This window comes from Oncorhynchus mykiss, chromosome 23 (assembly GCF_057628025.1).
Source record: "Oncorhynchus mykiss isolate SJ-2025 chromosome 23, ASM5762802v1, whole genome shotgun sequence".
NCBI lineage: Eukaryota > Metazoa > Chordata > Actinopteri > Salmoniformes > Salmonidae > Oncorhynchus > Oncorhynchus mykiss.
Genome location: NC_143044.1, coordinates 43,011,850 through 43,035,544, shown reverse-complemented (window position 1 = coordinate 43,035,544; position 23,695 = coordinate 43,011,850). Strand labels below are relative to the sequence as shown.

The following is a 23,695-nucleotide window of genomic DNA, read 5'->3' as shown; positions in this document are numbered from 1 at the left end:
TAACACTTTTTTGGTTACTACATGATTCCATATGTGTTATTTCATAGTTTTGATGTCTGTCTTCACTATTATTCTACAATATCGAAAATATTAAAAATAAAGAAAAACTCTTGAATGAGTAGTTGTTCTAAAACTTTTGACTGGCAGTGTACACTAAACAAAAATATAAACGCAACATGTAAAGTGTTGGTCCCATGTTTCATGAGCTGAAATACGATGCCAGAAATGTTCCATACACACACAAACCTTATTTTTCTTTTACACCCACTTTAGTGAGCTTTTCTCCTTTGCCAAGATAATTTTACATTTAATTAATTTAGCAGACACTTATCTAGAGCGACTGACTTGTCCCCCGTGGGAATTGAACCCACACCTGACAGGTGTGACATATCAAGAAGCTGATTAAACAGGTGCACCTTGTGCTAGGGACAATAACAGGCCACTTTAAAATATTCAGGTTTTGGTCACACAACACAATGCCATAGATGTCTCAAGTTTTGAGGGAGTGTGCAATTGGCATGCTGCCTGTAAGAATGTCCACCAGCGCTGTTGCCAGATAATTTAATATGAATTTCTCTCCCATAAGGAGCCTCCAGCGTTAGAGAATTTGGCAGTACATCCAACCAGCTTCACAAGCGCAGACCACGTGTAACCATGCCAGCCCAGGACCTCCACATCCGGCTTTTTCACTTGCAGGATTGTCTGAGACCAGCCACCCAGAGAGCTGATGAATGTGAGGAGTAATTCTGTCTGTAATAAAGCACATTTTGGGGCAAATACTAATTGTTATTGGCTGGTTCTGGCTCCCCAGTGTGTGGGACTTTTCCTTTTTTGCTAATGTCCCTGGGTTGCCGGTTTGCCTGCGCTGGGGTCACTGGGCAAGGAAAGGTTGAAGACCCCTGAGACACAGGACTGGACTAACTTTGGCAGGAACAGTTTGAGTTTCCTAAATAATTGTGAGAAAAACGTAAACTATCATATAGTGAGACAACAGGATATGATTATCCTGTGGAACTGAGCACAGAAAAGCACAGCAAGACGTACGTGAGGTAAAAATACAGTGAAGAATTACTGTATAACAGTTGAAAAGTCTTGTGAAAACAAACTCTAAAGTGTTCTGGCCAAGGCTCACATATTTTGTTGGCAGGACCCATTTCTCAAATGTCTTTTTCAAATCTCAGATTTTTTTGGGTCTTTCTGGCATGGAGTGTGAGCGGATCATGTTTCGCTGCGAACCATGAGGCCCTCGCTAGAGACAGCGGAGGGCGAAAAGAAAACATTTGTCATCGTGCTGTCGATGGTTATCCGACATACAAATGAAATAATGAAACCCTGAAATCTCGCTCCATCTTGGACATCAACGCTGGCCGATAACTGGAACTAGCAGCAGTTGGTTAACAACGTGTGCCCCGACCAGCTCACTATACTTAACTGCAATTTTTCTTGTCTTCGGGATGCACTGAGATATCATAGCAGACATTATCTAGGCTATCATCCAAGACCGAGCTTTAGAACTGCCTGAGGATCCAAGAGCACAACAACACTGCTGTCATTATTCTCATCACAAATGAACAGTTTAATTGTCACTTGTGTTACTATTGCCACACAACACTAATTATATGTTAGCCAGAGGAATTTTTACACCATTAACCCACACCACAGCTGTACTGTCTGTGAGTAATGGAGGAGAGACATGTCATGGTGAACACACACACACACACACACACACACACACACACACACACACACACACACACACACACACACACACACACACACACACACACACACGCACACACACACACACACACACACACACACAAATATGGATGCCTGTAAACTGACTGACAACGGGGAAATCCCCTCGTTTTGTAGCTCACCTGCCTTTAAAAAGTTCTCAGGCAGTTATGGATGTCAGCCAATTCAAACAGGATGCAAAGTAGCGTGTGTGTATATATATATACATGTGTGTCTGTGTACACTACCGGTCAAATTTTTAGAACACCTACTCATTCAAGGGTTTTTCGTTATATTTAATATTTTATACATTGTAGAATAATAGTTAAGACATCAAAACTATGACATCAAAACACATATGGAATCATTTTGTAATGAAAAAAGAGTTAAACAAATCAAAATATATTATATACTTGAGATTCTTCAAATAGCCACCCTTTGCTTGATGACAGCTTTGCACACTTGTGGCATTCTCTCAACCAGCTTCACACTGTCTTGAAGGTGTTCCCACATATGCTGAGCACTTGTTGGCTGCTTTTCCTTCACTCTGCGGTCCAACTCATCCCAAACCATCTTAATTTGGGGTCGGGTGATTGTGGAGGCCAGGTCATCTGATGCAGCACTCCATCACTCTCATTCTTGTTAAAATAGCCCTTACACAGCCTGGAGTTGTGTTGGGTCATTGTCTTGTTGAAAAACAAATGTTAGTCCCACTAAGCCCAAACCAGATGGGATGGCGTATCGCTGCAGAATGCTGTGGTAGCCATGCTGGTTAAGTGTGCCTTGAAATCTAAATAAATCACACACAGTGTCACCAGTAAAGCACCCCCACACCATCACACCTCCTCCTCCATGCTTTACGGTGAAAAATACACAAGCAGAGATTATCCGTTCACCCACACTGCGTCTCACAAAGACATGGTGGTTGGAACTAAAATATCTCAAATTTGGACTCCAGACCAAAGGACAAATTTCCACAAGTCTTGGTCCAAGCAAGTCTCTTCTTATTATTGATGTCCTTTAGTGGTGGTTTTCTTGCAGCAATTCAACCATGAAGGCCTGATTCACACGGTCTCCTCAGAGCAGTTGATGTTGAGATGTATCTGTTATTTGAAACTCTGTGAAGCATTTATTTTGGCTGCAATTTCTGAGACTGGTAACTCTAATGAACTTGTCCTCTGCAGCAGAGGTAACTCTGCATCTTCCATTCCTTTGGCGGACCTCATGAGAACCAGTTTAATTATAGCGCTTAATGGTTTTTGGAACTGAACTTTCAAAATTCTTGAAATTGTCCGTATTGACTGACATTCATTAATTAAGGCTAGGCGGACATCTTCCGGTGAAACAGGGGGGCGCGCATTTCAAATAAATAATGATACAAATAATGGATATTAAACATTTAGGTACAAACAAGTGTCTAATATTGGTTAAAAGCTCAAATTATTGTTAATCTAAATGCGCTGTCCGATTTGCAGTAGGCTTTACAGTGAAAGCATGCCATGAGATTGTTTTGAGGACGGCGCCCCACATCAACATATTTTCCCACTGGCACAGGTCTCATAAATTCACAAATAGCGATTAAGTATTCCGTTTAGATTTGTCATCTAAATGGTCCCAGCTATAACATGTAGTGGCGTTTTGTTAGATAAAATCCTTCTTTATATCCCAAAAAGTCTGTTTAGTTGGCGCCATCGATTTGAGTAACACACTCGTTCAACATGCCAAGATAGGAATCAGAAAATGTACCCCTAAATATGTTTCTATGTAATCCTCAGATACCCTAAAATGTAATTAAACTATAATATTTAATACGGAAAGAAGTATGTTCAATAGGAAAGCGATATTAGCAGGTGCGCGCACATATACGAATTTCCAAGTCTGTGTCCCTGTAGTAAAACTCATATTTCTTTCTCATTTTGGAAGAAACAAGCCTGAAACCTTGACCAAAGACTACTGACAGGGGAAGCCATAGGAATTGCATATTGGGAGCTAGATTTTATTATTTCCCTAGACGTTCCATTGGAACAGCATGTGCTCTCCAAAAATATTATTCTGGTTGGTTTTTCTTTGGATTTTCTCCTACCATATCTATTGTGTTATAGACTCCTACATTATTTTAACATTTCTACAAACATCAGAGTGTTTTCTTTCCAATGGTACCAATTATATGTATATCCTGGCTTCAGGGCCGGAGCAACAGGCAGTTTACTTTTGGTACGTCAGTCAGACGGAAATTGAGAAAAATAGACCCTAGCCTGAAGAAGAAGTTATGATGGACAGTTGTTTCTCTTTGCTTATTTGAGCTGTTCTTGCCATAACATGGACTTTGTATTTTACCAAATAGGGCTGTATTCTGTATACCACCCCTATCTTCTGACAAGACAAACGCATTAAGAAGGAAAGAAATTCCACAAAATAACTTTTTAAGATTGCACACCTGTTAATTTAAATGCATTCCAGGTGACTACCTCATGAAGCTGGTTGAGAGAATGCCAAGAGTGTGCAAAGCTGTCATCAAGGCAATGGGTGGCTATTTGAATAATCTCAAATATAAAATATATCTTGATTTGTTTAACACTTTTCTGATTACTACAGGATTCCATATGCGTTATTTCATAGTTTTGATGTGTTCACTATTATTCTACAATGTAAAAATATAGAAAAACCCTAGATTGAGTAGGTGTTCTACAATTTTTGACCGTAGTGAGTGATTAAGTGAGTGAGTGTCTCTGTCTGTCTGTCTGTCTGTCTGTCCGTCTGTCTGTCTGTCTGTCTGTCTGTCTGTAATGGGGATGGTGACATGTATGCTGTGTCTAGACCAGAGAGTCAGGGTTGTATCCAGACCAGAGAGCCAGTGCTGTTTCCAGACCATGGAGCCAGTGCTGTTTCCAGACCAGAGAGCTAGGGCTGTGTCTAGACCAGAGAGCCAGTGCTGTTTCCAGACCAGAGAGTCATAGGGGGTTTACAAACACATTAGTTCAAGTAGTTATGTTGAGTTTGACTTGACAACGATGTAGGCTGTGTGTAGCGGTTAGTGGTCATAATATGACGATTTGGCTTTGATTCATTTTTTTTGCCTGGTCACAGACAGCTGATGAGGGAATGTGAGAGGGAAAGGGTGAGAGGAGGAGAGTGCGTAGATAGTTGCGAGAAGGAATTTCTCTGCCTTCGGGAAGTATTCAGACCACTTGACTTTTTCCACATTGATACATTACAGCCTTATTCTAAAATGGATTAAATAAATAAAAATCCTCAACAATCTACACACAATACCCCATAATGATAAAGCAAAAACAGTAAAAAAAAAAAACAGAAATACCTTGTTTAAGGTAAGGAAGTGAAGGGGCACTTTATATCCCCACTCCCCTACTCCCCCACCACCATACTCCCCCACCCCGCTACTCCTCAACCATTCCCCTATCCACCACTCCCCTATTCCACCACTTCCCTACTCTCCCACTACCCTATTCCCCCACTTCCCTACCACACCCACCACCCTAATCCCCCACCACTCCCCTACTTCCACACTCCCCTTCTCCCACACTCCCCTACTCCACCACTCCCTTACGCTCCCAATCCTCTACTCCTCCACTACCCTATTCCCCCACCACTCCCATACTCCCCCACCACCCTATTCCCCACCTCTCCCCACCACTCCCCTACTTCCACACTCCCCTACTCCCACACTCCCCTACTCCACCACTCCCCTACTCCACCACTCCCCTACTTCCACACTCCCCTACTCCCACACTCCCCTACTTCCACCACTCTCTTACTCTCCCACTCCCCTACTCCCATACTCTACCACTCTCTTACTCTCCCACTCCCCTACTCCACCACTCCCCTAATTCCACACTCCCCTACTCCCCCACACTCCCCCACCACCCTATTCCCCCACCACTCCCCTACTTCCACACTACTCTATTCCTCCACCACTCCCCTACTCCACCACAGCCCCACTCCCCCACCACCCTATTCCCCCACCACTCCCCCACCACCCCTACTCCACCACTTCCCATTTCCCTAATCCCCCACTCCCGTTCTCCCCCACCACTCCTCTACTTCCACACTCCCCTACTCCACCACTCCCCTACTCCCTTTCTCCCCCATCTCCTACTCCTCCACTCCACCACTCCCATACTCCCAAACCACCCTATTCCCCCACTCCCCTACTCCCCCACCATCCTATTTCCCCACCACCCTATTCCTCCACCGCTCCCCTACTCCGCCTCTCCCCTACTTCACCACTCCACCACTCCCCTACTCCCCCACCACCCTATTCTCCCACCACTCCCCTACTCCCCCACCACCCTATTCACCTACTCCCCTAATCCCCCACCATTCCCCTACTCCCCCATTCCCCCACTCGCTCACCACGCTACTCCCCCATTGCTCTACTCCCCATTCCCCTGCTTCTCCACCCGATGTTCCCCCACTCCCCTACTCACCCACCACTCTACTCCCCCATCACCCACCGATTTCCCCCACTCCCACACCTTGCTACTCCCCCACCAATGTTCTCCCCCACCTCCCTACTCCCCCACCACCCTCACTGTTTTATTTATACCACATGGAGAGCTGCCTCTCCTTACCACAGTCCTTTTTATTAACACTCAGTGATGTCACTCACCCTGCCTCTCCTTACCACAGTCCTTTTATTAACACTCAGTGATGTCACTCACCCTGCCTCTCCTTACCACAGTCCTTTTATTAACACTCAGTGATGTCACTCACCCTGCCTCTCCTTACCACATTCCTTTTTATTAACACTCAGTGATGTCACTCACCCTGCCTCTCCTTACCACAGTCCTTTTATTAACACTCAGTGATGTCACTCACCCTGCCTCTCCTTACCACAGTCCTTCTATTAACACTCAGTGATGTCACTCACCCTGCCTCTCCTTACCACTGTCCTTTTATTAACACTCAGTGATCTCACTCACCCTGCCTCTCCTTACCACATTCCTTTTATTAACACTCAGTGATGTCACTCACCCTGCCTCTCCTTACCACAGTCCTTTTATTAACACTCAGTGATGTCACTCACCCTGCCTCTCCTTACCACAGTCCTTTTATTAACACTCAGTGATGTCATTCACCCTGCATGGCCTCAGGCCTGTAACTCCTTCAGATTAGAACAATGCCACTTTCTTACTGTTATTTTTTCCTTCCAGAGGTGCTGATTAGCAAAAAATATACCCGAAACAGACCGTGTAGCAAATGGTGAGTTATTGAATTGAGTGATTTGTATGTGTCATGCTGTGGGGATGGTAACCCACCACAAAGGAACCAATGTGGTTGTGAGAAAGGCTTCTGGAGCACTCTATCCTCAGTTAAGTGTTTTCATGGAAAAACAGAGACTATTGTGATGTGAATGCATTCCAAATAGCACCCTATTCCCTATAAAGTGCACTACTTTTAACCAGGGCCCATAGGGCTCTAGTCCAATGTAGTGCACTATATAAGGAATAGGGTACCATTTGTAGTGCAAGCAAGTATATAAAGCTGGTGGGTACAGTAATACAGTGTTGGTGTGTCTTTTTGACTCTGCCTGAGATACAATCCCTCACTCTGTATGTGTCGGTTACTTTCTCTTGATTTACTCTTCTCTGGCTTGTCCATAGCCTGAACTAAAACCAGATAGACATTAAGAGTAAACATGCTTAGATAAGAATGCCTTTTGTTGGCATATTTCTCCCTGTGATTTCAGTGATGTATGGGCTGTTTAAGTTCATTGTTTGTTAACGTTGGAGCCGATGGTCAATTCTTTCCTATGATGTTCTGAGAGTCTGTCTCCTTGTATGCGGTAGAGGTTTGAAAGAGGCTGGGCTCTGCCTGCCAGCCAGCCAGCCAGCCATCCAGCCAGGTCAGTGTGTCAGTATATCTGTGAGGCTACGCCTGTCGACATTATTCATCTCTCCTCTTCAGTAGACCGCTCAGACAGCCTCTTCCAGGGGCTTGTGTCTGTATGTGGTGTGATTGTTTGTGCCGTCTGTATGCAGTGTGATTGTTTGTGCCTGTTCCACCATCCAACCCGACATCTTACAGAGATCCAGTGACACCATTTATTCAGCGAGGTCTATTAATGTGTAGCTCCAGGCCTGGATGGAAAGTATCCTGACAGTCTGAAGAGGGGCTCCTTCTCAAGGCTTAATGGTGCTTTAGTATCAAATAGGGTTCATCCCACAGTCAGCCAGTCAGCCAGGCAGTCAACCAGCCAGCCAGTCAGGCAGCCAGCCAGTCATTTACTCACTAACAAATAGAGACTACACACACAATCAAGAGAACGCACAGACGTAAGTGCGAACACAGGCAATCCACGCATGCAATCTCCTGCCCCGTAGGTTAAGAGGAGATCACTGGATCTCTTCAAACTGGAAATGATGCCAGGAAACACTAAATGGCCATGTACAGGAACCTACCATCCTCTCCTCTTATCTCCTCTTTGCTCCTCTACTCTTATCTCCTCCTCTCCTCTCCTCTCCTCTCCTCTCCTCTCCTCTCCTCTCCTCTCCTCTCCTCTCCTCTCCTCTCCTCTCCTCTCCTCTCTTGCAGGAACCTAGCATCCTCTTCTCTTATCTCCTCTTTGCTCCTCTTCTCTTATCTCCTCCCCTCCTCTCATCTCCTCTTATTTTCTTACCTCTCCTCTCCTCTCCTCTCCTCTCCTCTCCTCTCCTCTCCTCTCCTCTCCTCCACTCGTCTTCTTTCTTCTCGTCTCCTGTCCTCTTATCTCCTCCTCTTCTCTCCCCTCCTCTCCTCCTCTCCTCTGATCTCCTCATCCTCTCCTCTCCACTTAGCTACTCCCCTCCTATCCTCTCCTCTTATCTCCTTCTCTCCTTTCCTGTCCTCTTATATCCTCTCCTCTTATCTCCTCCTCTCCTGTCCTCTCCTTAACTCTAATCTCCTCTTATTATTTTGAATTTATAGCCGCAACCTTGCTCTGCGTTTAAATATAATGTCAGACTCCAGGTTCATCGGGGTATATTTCAAAACATCTGGCTTCTGTGTGTGTCTCAACACTGCTTTGAAAATATGTATGCAGAGATCCACGATAGTGGAGCTTATCTGCCTGTCTGCTCAGTCAGTGGCATCCACTGTATGTGTGTGTTACATAAACTCTTTCTACTAATTTCAATCCCATTTCACAGACAGACAAGCTGGGCCATTACAAAAAGACTGTAGTACCTTTCTTTCAGCATCCTATAGAGGGCTCAAGCTGTTGAATTTGTTCAAATTAGTTCTTACAAAAAAACGGTCAAATATAATATACTTTCCTTTGTTGAATGGACCCTTCATCATCCATGCCGTGATAAATGGTGCTTAGGAAAACAGCCAACTTCAATGTGTCCTCAGAGTCGAACAATGCAGAAGGATTCTTCTAAATTCAGAACAGAGAGAGGCACCAATAGAATACTTAATAGACTACTTTGAGCCCAGACGTATTTGTCAGCATGTTGTCGAGAACAGGGGTTAAATAGGTATAATTCACAACATTCTCCAAACTTTGATGCCCAGTCAAGGAACAAGTGGGGCTGAAGATGCCTATCTTATACCGCAAAAGAAAGACAAGTCTTTGTATTTTACCAGACGACGTTGTATCTACATCTCTCTTTTCGTGTTCATCTGAGAGAGCGAGAGAGCGAGAGAGAGAGAGAGAATAGAAAAATAATAGTACAATTTGATTGGTAAAATATATCATACTAAAGCATGGATAGATGTTAGTTGTTTAGTGTAAAGACATTTCTCCCAAGTGAGACAGAGCAGAGAGAGACAGTGGAATCTTCCTAGAGCTCATGGAACCTAGGGGGCAGCCGAGTGTTCCAGGGGGAACCTCTGGGCACACGTTCCACTCCAGAACTCTCCAAAAGCTCCTCTCACTCAAAGCTGAGAGTGATCTAGAAGTGCTTCCACTCAGTCCTCAATAGGAACCCAGCCCCCTCCACCCCCGCCCCCGCCCCCATGGCCTGGCCACTGCCCTGTTCACCCTGCCGCCAAAGGACAATGCCCTCGTTTTGAAAGGAAAGCAGGGAAAAAGAGGGGCTCGTTGTCACACAATTGCCGGTTTGCTGACAGAACTACCTCATAAATCAAATTGAGCATAATAGGCATTGTTCCCCGCAAGAGCTACTCTTCCCACTGAACTGATATCCCTCCTCCTCTTCTCTTCTATTCTACTCCCTCCCTTTCTGCTTCTTTGCCACTCTTCTCAGAGTTGAGTGGGTCAAGTCAGAGGGGGATGTTTTTATTGAGGGGCCTTCTCTTCTTGTGGTGGATTTGTCAGGTCTTGTCTTCCTACTCTCTCTGTCCAACTCTACCCTCCCTTTACCTTCTCCATCCATCCAGCCATCTCAACCTCCAACAATTAATTCACAAGGGATTCCCTAGATCAGCATAATCTATCAGCATGCACATTCTACCTCAATCTGCCTTCCCATTCTACCTCTCCCTATCTCTACCTATCCTCCCTATCCATTCCTATCCCTCCCATATCCCTCCTATACCCCTCCCTATCATTCACTATCCCTTCATATCCCTCCCTATCACTTCATATCAAATCTAATCAATTTTTTTTAGTCATATGTGCCAAAAACAACAGATGTAGACCTTACAGTGAAATGCTTACTTACAAGCCCTTAACCAACAATGCAGTTTAAAAAAATACAGACAAGAATAAGAGATAAAAGTAAGAAGTAATTTAAGAGCAGCAGGAAAACAACAATAGCGAGACTATTGACTATTGACTAGTGACTATTGTTTTGGCACTCTGGTACCGCTTGCAGTGCGTTAGCAGAGAGAACCATCTATGACTAGGGTGGCTGGAGTCTTTGACAATTTTTAGGGCCATCCTCTTACACTGCCTGGTATATAGGTCCTGGATGGCAGGAAGCTTGGCACAATGACGTACTGGACCGTTCGCACTACCCTCTGTAGTTCCTTGCGGTCGGAGGCCGAGAAGGTGCCATACCAGGCAGTGATGCAACCAATCAGGATGCTCTTGATGGAGCTGTAGAACCTTTTGCGGATCTGAGGACCCATGCAAAATCTTTTCAGTATCCTGAGGGGGAATAGGTTTTGTCATGCCCTTTGCATGACTGTCTTGGTGTGCTTGGACCATGTTAGTTTGTAGGTGATGTGGACACCAAGGAACTTGAAGCTCTCAACCTGCTTAACTGCATCCCCGTCGATGAGAATGGTGGCGTGCATGGCCACCTTGTGCTCGGTTCTTTTTTTCTTGTAATCCACAATCTTCTCCTTTGTCTTGGTCACGTTGAGGGAGAGGTTGTTATCCTGGCACCACATGGTCAGGTCTCTGTCCTCCTCCCTATAGGCTGTCTCGTTGTTGTCGGTGATCAGGCCTACCACTGTTTTTTCATCGGAAAATTTAAACAGATGCTGTTGGAGTTGTGCCTGGCCGTGCAGTCATGAGTGAACATGGAGTACAGGAGGGGACTAAGCAAGCACCCTCGAGGGGCCCCTGTGTTGAGCATCAGCGTGACGCATGTGTTGTTGCCTACCCTTACCACCTTGGGGCAGCCAGTCAGGAAGTCCAGGATCCAGTTGCAGAGGGAGGTGTTTAGTCTCAGGGTCCTTAGCTTATTGATGAGCTTTGAGGGCACTATGGTGTTGAATGCTGAGCTGTAGTCAATATGAATAATATTCTCACATAGTGTTCATTTTGTCCAGGTGAGAAAGGGCAGTGTGGAGTGAAATAGAGATTGTATCATCTCTGGATCTGTTGGGGCAGTATGCAAATTGGAGTGGGTCTAGGGTTTTTGGGATAATGGTGTTGATGTGAGCCAGGACCAGCCTTTCAAAGCACCTCATGGCTTCAGATGTGAGTGCTACGGGTTGGTAGTAATTTAGGCAGGTTACCTTAGTGTTCTTGGGCACAGGCACTATGGTGGTCTTCTTAAAACATGTTGGTATTACAGACAGGGGGAGATTGAAAATGTCAGTGAAAACACTTGCCAGTTGGTCAGCGCATGGTTCCAGTACACGTACTGGTAATCCGTCTGGCCCTGCGGCCTTGTGAATGTTGACCTGTTTAAAGGTCTTACTCACATCGGCTGCGGAGAGCGTGATCACACAGTCTTCCGGAACAGCTGGTGCTCTCATGCATGTGTCAGTGTTGTTTGCCTCGAAGCGAGCATAGAAGTAGTTTAGCTCATCTGCTAGGCTCATGTCACTGCGCAGCTCTCGGCTGTGCTTCCCTTTTGTAGTCTGTAATGGTTTGCAAGCCCTGCAACATCCGACGAGCATCAGAGCCTGTGTAGTACAATTCAATCTTAGTCCTGTATTAATGCTTTGCCTGTTTCATGGTTTGTCAGAGGGCATACCTGGATTTCTAATAAGCTTCTGGGTTAGAGTCCCTCTCCTTGAAAGCCACAGCTCTAGCCTTTAGCTCAGTGCTGATGCTGCCTGTAACCCATGGCTTCTGGTTGCGGTATGTACGTACGGTCACTGTGGAGACGACGTCATCGATGCACTTATTGATGAAGTCAATGACTGAAGTGGTGTATTCCTCAATGCCATCAGAGGATTCCTGTAACATGTCCCAGTCTGTGCTAGCAAAACAGTCCTGTAGCTTGGCATCTGCTTCATCTGACCACTTTTTTATTGATATAGTCACTGGTGCTTCCTGCTTTAATTTTTGCTTGTAAGCAGGAATCAGGAGAATCCCTCCCTATCCCTCCCATTTCCCTCCCTATCCTTCCCATGTCCCTCCCATATCCCTCCCTATCCCTTCCTATCCTTCCCTATCTCTTCCTTATCCCTCCCAATCCCTATCTATCTCTTCCTATCCCTTCATATCGCCAGGCCCCATTGTCATTAGAATGGGAGCTGTTGTTCTGAGTTGTTTTGGTTCTAGGCACTTCATGCATCATGTTAGCACTACGTAAGACAAAAAGGTTGCCGGCTGTATCACCATAATTTCTACAGAGAATTAGTGACTAATGCTTTGTATTTGAAGGCTGACTTTGGTTTATATTCCTTGAAGACATTCTAGAAGGCTGTATAAACACTTTAAGTGGGATCAACGCTCTTGAAGAAACAGGGGAATGGAGTGTGTGTGTGTGCGTGCGCGTGTGCGTATATGTAAGGGCTCACCTGTGTGTGTGTATATATACAGTGCCTTGCGAAAGTATTCTGCCCCCTTGAACTTTGCGACCTTTTGCCACATTTCCGGCTTAAACATAAAGATATAAAACTGTATTTTTTTGTGAAGAATCAACAACAAGTGGGACACAATCATGAAGTGGAACGACATTTATTGGATATTTCAAACTTTTTTAACAAATCAAAAACTGAAAAATTGGGCGTGCAAAATTATTCAGCCCCCTTAAGTTAATACTTTGTAGCGCCACCTTTTGCTGCGATTACAGCTGTAAGTCACTTGGGGTATGTCTCTATCAGTTTTGCACATCGAGAGACTGAAATTTTTTCCCATTCCTCCTTGCAAAACAGCTCGAGCTCAGTGAGGTTGGATGGAGAGCATTTGTGAACAGCAGTTTTCAGTTCTTTCCACAGATTCTCGATTGGATTCAGGTCTGGACTTTGACTTGGCCATTCTAACACCTGGATATGTTTATTTTTGAACCATTCCATTGTAGATTTTGCTTTATGTTTTGGATCATTGTCTTGTTGGAAGACACATTTCCGTCCCAGTCTCAGGTCTTTTGCAGACTCCTTCAGGTTTTCTTCCAGAATGGTCCTGTACTTGGCTCCATCCATCTTCCCATCAATTTTAACCATCTTGCCTGTCCCTGCTGAAGAAAAGCAGGCCCAAACCATGATGCTGCCACCACCATGTTTGACAGTGGGGATGGTGTATTCAGGGTGATGAGCTGTGTTGCTTTTACGCCAAACATAACGTTTTGCATTGTTTCCAAAAAGTTCAATTTTGATTTCATCTGACCAGAGCACCTTCTTCCACATGTTTGGTGTGTCTCCCAGGTGGCTTGTGACAAACTTTAAACAACACTTTTTATGGATATCTTTAAGAAATGGCTTTCTTCTTGCCACTCTTCCATAAAGGCCAGATTTGTGCAATATACGACTGATTGTTGTCCTATGGACAGAGTCTCCCACCTCAGCTGTAGATCTCTGCAGTTCATCCAGAGTGATCATGGGCCTCTTGGCTGCAACTCTGATCAGTCTTCTCCTTGTATGAGCTGAAAGTTTAGAGGGATGGCCAGGTCTTGGTAGATTTGCAGTGGTCTGATACTCCTTCCATTTCAATATTATCGCTTGCACAGTGCTCCTTGGGATGTTTAAAGCTTGGGAAATCTTTTTGTATCCAAATCCGGCTTTAAACTTCTTCACAACAGTATCTCGGACCTGCCTGGTGTGTTCCTTGTTCTTCATGATGCTCTCTGCGCTTTTAACGGACCTCTGAGACTATCACAGTGCAGGTGCATTTATACGGAGACTTGATTACACACAGGTGGATTGTATTTATCATCATTAGTCATTTAGGTCAACATTGGATCATTCAGAGATCCTCACTGAACTTCTGGAGAGAGTTTGCTGCACTGAAAGTAAAGGGGCTGAATAATTTTGCACGCCCAATTTTTCAGTTTGAAATATCCAATAAATGTCGTTCCACTTCATGATTGTGTCCCACTTGTTGTTGATTCTTCACAAAAAAATACAGTTTTATATCTTTATGTTTGAAGCCTGAAATTTGGCAAATGGTCGCAAAGTTCAAGGGGGCCGAATACTTTCGCAAGGCACTGTATATAATCAGTCTAGCCTTTACTTTTCTCTTCTCTATCTATTAATGGTTTTGCTTACTAAAGGGAGATCTGTCATGCTCTTGCAGAGAGAGATTCAGTGCATCCCTATCTCTTTTGATTTCAATAGGCAGTTCATTAGCTTTTGGAAGGAGCCTTGGCTCTCTTCCCTCTTCTCTCTTCTCTTCTGATATGTCAGCAATCAATCTCATATGATTAAGCAATAAGGCTAAAGGGGGTGTGGTACATGGCCAATATACCATGGCTAAGAGCTGTTCTTAAGCACTACGAAATGCAGAGTGCCTGGATACATCCCTTAGCCGTGGTATATTGGCCATATACCACAAACCCCTGAGGTGCCTTACTGCTATTATAAACTGGTTACCAATGTAATTAGAGCAGTAAAAATAAATGTTTTGTCATACCCATGGTATATGGTCTGATATAACACGGCTGTCAGCCAATCAGCATTCAAGGCTCGAACCACCCAGTTTATATTCAGAATTAGATCATTGGCTGGCTCTTGAAATACTCTGTTGAAACTACTACACATCTGCCTAGTTACCTCACACCCCCCTGGGCTGTCTCTTTTATTTCATCACCCCCCCCCCTCTCTAACGCCTCCTCTCTAACGCCCCCTCTCTCAATTCAATTTCAATTTAAGGGCTTTATTGGCATGGGAAACATATGCTTACATTGCCAAAGCAAGTGAAGTAGATAATAAACAAAAGTGAAATAAACAATCAAATTAACAGTAAACATTACACTCACAGAAGTTCTAAAAGAATAAAGACATTGCAAATATCAAATTATATCTACATACAGTTTTGTAATGATATGCAAATTGTTAAAGTACAAAATTGAAAATAAATAAACATAAATATGGGTTGTATTTACAATACTGTTTGTTATTCACTGGTTGCCCTTGTCTTGTGGCAACAGGTCACACATCTTGCTGTTGTGATGGCACGCTGTGGTAGTTCACCCAATAGATATGGGAGTTTATCAAAATTTGATTTGTTTTCAAATTCTTTGTGGGTCTGTGTAATCTGAGGGAAATGTGTTTCTTTAATATGGTCATACATTTGGCAGGAGGTCTCTCTTTTGCTCTTTCTCTCCAACACCCCCCTCTCTCTCCTCTGTCACTTGCACTGTCTCTCTCAGAAAGGGAATTTCCACTACACACCATGTCTAGTAGTTCATTGAAGGGACCAGCCAGTAGTTCATGTCCATGAGGTGCAGTAGTTTGCAGTAGAGGTGCAGTAGTTTTAGCCATGAGGTGCAGTAGTTCTACCAATGGGCTGCAGTAGTTTTAGCCAGAAGTACATGTCTATGAATTAGCCATGAGGTGCAGTAGTCTTAGCCAGTAGTACATGTCCATTAATTAGCCATGAGGTGCAGTAGTTTTAGCAATGAGGTGCAGTAGTTTTAGCAATGAGGTACAGTAGTTTAAGCGAGAAGTACATGTCCATGAATTAGCCATGAGGTGCAGTACCTTTAGCCATAAGTACATGCCCATGAATTAGCCACGCGGTGCAGTAATTTTAGCAATGAGGTGTAGTAGTTTTCGCAATGAGGTGCAGTAGTTTTAGCCTTGAGGTGCAGTTGTTTTAGCCATGAGGTGCAGTAGATTTAGCCATGAGGTGCAGTAGTTTTAGCCATGAGGTGTAGTAGTTTTAGCCATACGGTGCAGTTGTTTTTGCAATGAGGTGCAGTAGTTTTAGCCATGAGGTGCAGTAGTCTTAGCCAGAGGTACATGTCCATGAATTAGCCATAAGATGCAGTAGTCCTAGCCATAAGTAAATGTCCAGGAATTAGCCATGAGGTGCAGCAGTCTTAGCCAGAGGTACATTTCCATGAATTAGCCATGAGGTGCAGTAGTCTTAGCCAGAGGTACATTTCCATGAATTAGCGATGAGGTGCAGTAGTCTTAACCAGAAGTACATGTCCATGAATTAGAACCTGATGTAGCCAGCTAGATAGCCATTTGTTTTTTTCTCCATGACCAATACACGATGTTCTATCTTTAGCTGATATGGGAATGAATATCAAATCAAATTTATTTATAAAGCCCTTCTTACATCAGCTGATATCTCAAAGTGCTGTACAGAAACCCAGCCTAAAACCCCAAACAGCAAGCAATGCAGTTGTAGAAGCACGGTGGCTAGAAAGGCCAGAACCTAGGAAGAAACCTAGAGAGGAACCAGGCTTTGAGGGGTGGCCAGTCCTCTTCTGGCTGTGCCGGGTGGAGATTATAACAGAATATGGCCAAGATGTTCAAATGTTCATAGATGACCAGCAGGGTCAAATAATAATAATCACAGTGGTTATCGAGGGTGCAACAGGCCAGCACCTCAGGAGTAAATATCAGTTGGCTTTTCACAGCCGATCATTCAGAGTATTTCTACCACTCCTGCTGTCTCTAGAGAGTTGAAAACAGCAGGTCTGGGACAGGTAGCACGTCCGGTGAACAGGTCAATGTTCCATAGCCGCAGGCAGAACAGTTGAAACTGGAGCAGCAGCACGGCCAGGTGGGCTGGGGACAGCAAGGAGTCATCAGGCCAGGTAGTCCTGAGGCATGGACCTTAGGGCTCAGGTTCTCCGAGAGAGAGAAAGAAAGAACGAATTAGAGAGAGAATACACAAGCCGGCAAGTATATGAATATGTTTTAAAATTATACATCTGATTATTTCACATGGACAGAATGTGGGAAACTAAAAAGGCTAGCTAGCTTTCTATGTTTTTAGCCAGGCTAGCAAGGTTGCCAGCTAGCTACTTCTAGCAAGGAAAAGCAACTCTTCCTTGATTTCACCAAATGAAAAGACATTACAAGAAAACGTTGCCACCTTGTGAATGGGAGTGGGACTGGTGGGGATATCATGTTAACAAAAATTGTCCAATGCTCCAAAAATCCTGCTCCGCACACAAACACACATGTAGATCAACTGAGTGAAGCGCCCCTCAACAACATTCCGCTGAAAAGGCAGCGCGCAAAATTCAAAAATATTTCACACTTTCACACAATAGAGCAAATGAAAAATAAACATCTTGTTAATCTACCCATCGTGTCCAATTAAAAAAAAATGCTTTACATCGAAAGCACAACATATGATTATGTTAGGTCATAGCCACGTCGAAAAAACACAGCCATTTTTCCAGCCAAAGATAGGAGTCACAAAAAGCAGAAATATAGATAAAATTAATCACTAACCTTTGATGATCTTCATCAGATGACACTCATAGGACATCATGTTACACAATACATGTATGTTTTGTTCAATAATGTGCATATTTATATCCAAAAATCTCAGTTTACATTGGCACCTTACGTGCAGTAATGTTTTGATTCCAAAACATCCGGTGATTTTGCAGAAATACTCATCATAAACATTGATAAAAGATACAAGTGTTATTCACAGAATTAAAGATAGACTTCTCCTTAACCTTTTTGGGATAGGGGGCAGCATTTTCACTTTTGGATGAATAGCGTGCCCAGAGTGAACTGCCTCCTACTCTGACCCAGATGCTCATATATGCATATTATTATTAGTAGTGGATAGAAAACACTCTGACATTTCTAAAACAGTTTGAATGATGTCTGTGAGTATAACAGAACTCATATGACAGGCATGAGAAAAATCCAACCAGGAAGTGGGACATCTGAGGTCTGTAGCTTTTCAAAGCTTGCCCTACCGAATAGACACTGAGATATGGATAAAGTTGCACTTCCTACGGCTTCCAATAGATGTCAACCGTCTTTAGAAACTTGAATGAGGATTCTACTATAAAGGAGAGGCTCATGAGACCTCTTTGAGTCAGTGGTCTGGCAGAGTGCCTTGGTCTCATGACCCTCACTCACGACAGAGTTACCTCTCGTTCCAGTGCTTTTCCGAAGACAAAGGAATTCTCCGGTTGGAACATTATGGATGTTTTATGTTAACCTCTCTGATCTCCCAAACCCGGATCCGGTATCGTGACTACAGCCTCAAGCTCATTACCATAACGCAACGTTAACTATTCATGAAAATCGCAAATGAAATGAAATAAATATGCCATCTCTCAAGCTTAGCCTTTTGTAAACAACACTGTCATCTCAGATTTTCAAAATATGCTTCTCAACCATAGGAAAACAATAATTTGTGTAAAAGTAGCTAGCTAGCGTAGCATTTAGCATTAGCATTAGCGTTAGCATCCAGCACGCAACATTTCAACAAAAACATAAAAGCCTTCAAAAAAATCATTTACCTTTGAAGAACTTCTGATGTTTTCAATGAGGATACTCTCAGTTAGATAGCAGATGCTCAGTTTTTCCAAAAAGATTCTTTGTGTATTAGAAATAGCTCCGTTTTATACATCACATTTGGCTACCAAAAAAAAAACGAAAATTCAGTCCTCAAAACGCGAACTTTTTTCCAAATTAACTCCATAATATCGACTGAAAACATGGCAAACGTTGTTTAGAATCAATCCTCAAGGTGTTTTTCACATATCTCTTCAATGATATATCGTTCGTGGAAGCCTGGTTTCTCCTCTCTATCAAATGGAAAAATACTTGCACCTGGCTTTGCGCACCAGTTTCGACGCAGGACACCAGGCGGACACTTGGAAAATGTAGTCTCTTATGGTCAATCTTCCAATGATATACCTACAAATACGTCACAATGCTGCCGACATCTTGGGGAAATGGCAGAAGGTCTAAGCTTATTCCTGTCGCATTCACAGCCATATAAGGAGACATTAGAAAACAGAGCTTCAGAAATTCTGCTCATTTCCTGGTTGAAGTATCATCTTGGTTTCACCTGTAGAATGAGTTCTGGGGCACTTACAGACAGATTCTGAAACTTCAGAGTGTTTTCTTTCCAAAACTGTCAAGAATATGCATAGTCGAGCATCTTTTCGTGACAAAATATCGCGCTTAAAACGGGAACGTTTTTTATCCAAAAATGAAATAGCGCCCCTAGAGATGCAACAGGTTAAAAACATCCTAAAGATTGATTCAATACATTGTTTGACATGTTTCTAAAGGACTGTAACGGAACTTTTCAAGTTTTTGGCTGGATGAAGTGCCTGTGCCTCATGAAGATGGATTACTGGGCTGAACACGTTAACAACAAGTGGCTATTTGGACATAAATTATGGAAATTTATGGAACAAATCAGTCATTTATTGTCGAACTGGAATTCCTGGGAGTGCCTTCTGATGAAGATCATCAAAGGTAAGTGAATATTTATGGTGTTGTTTCTAACTTTGTTGACTCCAAAATGGCAGATATTCCTCTGGCTGTTTTGGGTTCTGAGCTCCGTTCTCAGATTATGCTTCTTCCGTAAAGTTTTTTTGAAATCTGACACAGCGATTGCAATCAATAAAAGTGAAATAAAAAAAACTAAAATAAATACTCAGGCGACAATAGGCTAACAGGAACCCTTATCTCTGTGAGTGTATGCCCCCTACAGCCTGCCTGCATGGGTTATATGAATTCAATTCGAAGGGCTCCAACGGCATGGGAAACGTGTTTACATTGCCAATGCAAATGAAAAAGACAAAAGCAAAACAATGACAAAAACCACCAACAACCAGACATGCACAGTAAATAGGGGGGAGGGGGGAATACATAAACAGATAATTCTGGGTTGTATTTCCATTGGTGTTTCTTCTTTCTAGCACTGCACACTGCTGCACTTGATCGGGGTTCAAACAAGATAATATCATGCTTCTAGTGTGCATTTATGCGTATGTGTCCTGCAGGGTTGTAATCAAGGCTGTGTGTCCTGCTGGGTTGTACCAATGATGTGTGTTCTGCAGGGTTGTATCAAGGCTGTGTGTCCTGCAGGGTTGTATCAAGGCTGTGTGTCCTGCAGGGTAGTATCAAGGCTGTGTGTGTGTGTGTGTGTGTGTGTGTGTCTGTGTGTGTGTGTGTGTGTGTGTGTTAATGAGCATGTATAAGCATGAGTAATAGTACCTGTAATCTCCGGTTTATAGCAGGACCACCTCACCTCCAGCTAGCGGTATCAGAAACAAATGATCACGTGTAGAAATCAGAGAAATACAGGGTTTTCTGCCAGAGGCTCCAGGGGTTCTCCACCAGTGATGGAAATTGGATCCGTGTCCCGGTGTCCATCAAAGCCCCTCTTATTGCCTCACCATAATCCACTCTCCATGATTGGCTACCATTTCTGAAACATGAAACCACAGTAGAGAGCACATTCACTTTTCATTCAAAATGTGTTGTTCATATAGGTTTTACTTTATAGATTTGACATGTCTGTCTCACTCCCCCTATCACAGCCAACCTGGCTGGCCCGGGCCCTGTTAGAAACATTAGCTGGTCTGAAACAAGTCAAATCTCCTTTCAGACAGCTCCAGGGCTTGTTGTTGAAGCAGCACTCCACCATGGGCATGCCATAGAGGGCTCTAGCTGAGTCAGTGAAATTTCAGATTAAGCTTTGCTGCCTAAGTGGTTAATGGTTTGAAGAGGCAGGGTGGATTTAGATTTAGCCCAGCCTCACTGGACCATTAGGGTAGTTGGCACAGCCAGACAGATAGACAGACAGAGGGATGAGACTGGGCACTTCTCTGTTTGCTATTGCCCAGGTAAGAAGTGACCTTCTCTGACTGACTGGCTCATTGATTGTAGAACACCGCTCTCCATCTGGTTGATGACTATATGCAAGATTATCCTCTCTCTCTCTCTCTCTCTCTCTCTCTCTCTCTCTCTCTCTCTCTCTCTCTCTCTCTCTCTCTCTCTCTCTCTCTCTCTCTCTCTCTCTCTCTCTCTCTCTCTCTCTCTCTCTCTCTCTCTCTCTCTCTCTCTCTCTCTCTCTCTCTCTCTCTCTCTCTCTCTCTCTCTCTCTCTCTCTCTCTCTCTCTCTCTCTCTCTCTCTCTCTCTCTCTCTCTCTCTCTCTCTCTCTCTCTCTGATTGCTTTAATATTTCATAGTTGTAATAGTCATGAGTCATAGATTTTCTTTTAACCCTGTCCTCCTTCTCCTCAGGGAGCTGATGCCCAAGACCCTGGAGGGCCAGATCACCATGGAGAAGACCCCCAGCTACTTTGTGACCAGAGAAGCCCCGGCCCGGATCTCCGCCATGTCCCGGGACACCAAGCTGATCGTGGTGGTGAGGGACCCCATTACCAGGGCTATTTCTGACTACACACAGACACTGTCAAAGAACCCAGACATTCCCACCTTCGAGAGCCTGGCCTTCAAAAACAGGACTACGGGGCTCATCGACACGTCCTGGAGCGCCATCCAGATTGGCATCTATGCCAAGCACCTGGACAACTGGCTACAGTACTTCCCCATGGGCCAGATTCTGTTTGTGAGCGGGGAGCGTCTGATCAGCGACCCGGCCGGAGAGCTGGGCAGGGTGCAGGACTTCCTGGGACTCAAGAGGATCATCACAGACAAACACTTCTACTTCAACCAGACCAAGGGCTTCCCGTGCCTCAAGAAGGCTGAGGGCAGCAGCAAGCCCCACTGCCTGGGCAAAACCAAAGGGCGGACCCACCCCAACATCCACCCAGAGGTGGTGCAGAGGCTACGAGTCTTCTACAGGCCTTTCAACATGAAGTTCTACCAGATGACGGGACATAACTTTGGTTGGGATTGATGGATGTGAATTTGGGAGAACACATGGTTTATTTTATTTTCTGTAATTCAATGAATGGCAAATAAGACATGGGAGATGTTGCTATATATATATATATATATATATATATATATATATATATATATATATATATATATATATGTACATGTATATATATATATATATATATATATATATATATATGTACATGTATATATATATATATATATATATATATATATATATGCATATATATATATATATATATATATATATATATATATATATATATATATATATATGCATATATATATATATATATATATATATATATATATATATATATATATATATATATATATATATATGCATATATATGTGCATGTATGTGTGTGTGTGTGTGTGTGTAAGATGTACAGAAATCTATTTTATAATAATTTATTTTTTATTTCTAAGCAATTAATTCACTAAGCTGCCTAACCATATATGTACATGCATAATATCTGGCCCACACTTTGTTTTATAATTTTTACATTCCACCTTTAATGTTTTTTTTCTTTACTCTTCACTTAATGGTCCCTCATGTAAACTCAGTAGAGTTAAAATGGTCCCTAATGTCAACAGTATACTTTAAGAAAGAATAGAGGGATATTTATTAATGCCCCATTTTATGGGTATAGAGTTTGACAGAACAGTAATACATACTCCATTCATGTGCATTCTGATTTAAACATTCATATTCAATAGCCATCATCAAACCCTTCCTCAATAGCCATCATCAGACCCATCCTCAATAGCCATCATCAAACCCTTCCTCAATAGCCATCATCAGACCCATCCTCAATAGCCATCATCAAACCCTTCCTCAATAGCTATCATCAGACCCTTCCTCAATAGCCATCATCAAACCTGTCCTCAAACAGCCATCATCAGACCCTTCCTCAATAGCCATCATCAGACCCTTCCTCAATAGCCATCATCAGACCCTTCCTCAATAGCCATCATCAGACCTATCCTCAATAGCCATCATCAGACTCATCCTCAATAGCCATCATCAGACCCTTCCTCAATAGCCATCATCAGACCCATCCTCAAACAGCCATCATCAGACCCTTCTTCAATAGCCATCATCAGACCCATCCTCAATAGCCATCATCAGACCCATCCTCAATAGCCATCATTAGACCCTTCCTCAATAGTCATCATCAAACCCTTCCTCAATAGACATCATTAGACCCTCACCCCCACATTACTCCTATCGGTTTCTGTTCCATCCATTCAAACACTGTGTTTCATTGAAATTAGGTCATTTCAGTTATTACCGATTACCCCCATCCACAACCCATTATCATACCGTCCCATTGGCCTAACCAGCTGATCTCCTGCCCTGTCATTGGCCTAACCAGCTGATCTCCTGCCCTGTCATTGGCCCAACCAGCTAATCTCATGTCCATTTCAGTTAATAACAGGTGGATCAATAGGCCTAACTGCTGCTCATTGTGTCAGCCATGCTTAATGTGTGGCCTTCCTCTTCTAGTGCTCCTATAGCCTGTTCTAATGAATGGCCCATCCACCAAAGGTCTAAATCCTATTTCTGACTGCATCACATTGATATGGCTCCATATTGACATGATG

General features: G+C 43.4%; 1 protein-coding gene across 2 annotated transcripts in view; it reads left to right on the top strand.

Annotated features, from left to right (window-relative positions):
* LOC110502957 (heparan sulfate glucosamine 3-O-sulfotransferase 3B1) overlaps positions 1–22,251 on the top strand; it is a 38,446-nt gene extending 16,195 nt beyond the window's left edge. Inside the window, exons 1-2 of one of the 2 annotated variants that reach the window (XM_090217502.1) lie at positions 19,501–19,686; positions 21,463–22,209. In XM_090217502.1, the coding sequence (XP_090073628.1) occupies positions 19,607–19,686; positions 21,463–22,081 (699 nt within the window). In that variant the 5' untranslated portion in view covers positions 19,501–19,606 and the 3' untranslated portion in view covers positions 22,082–22,209. Of the gene's footprint in view, positions 1–19,500; positions 19,687–21,462 lie in introns of those variants that run through there. The other variant, XM_021581304.3, reaches the window with a different exon arrangement.
* Positions 22,252–23,695: the final 1,444 nt, after the last annotated feature.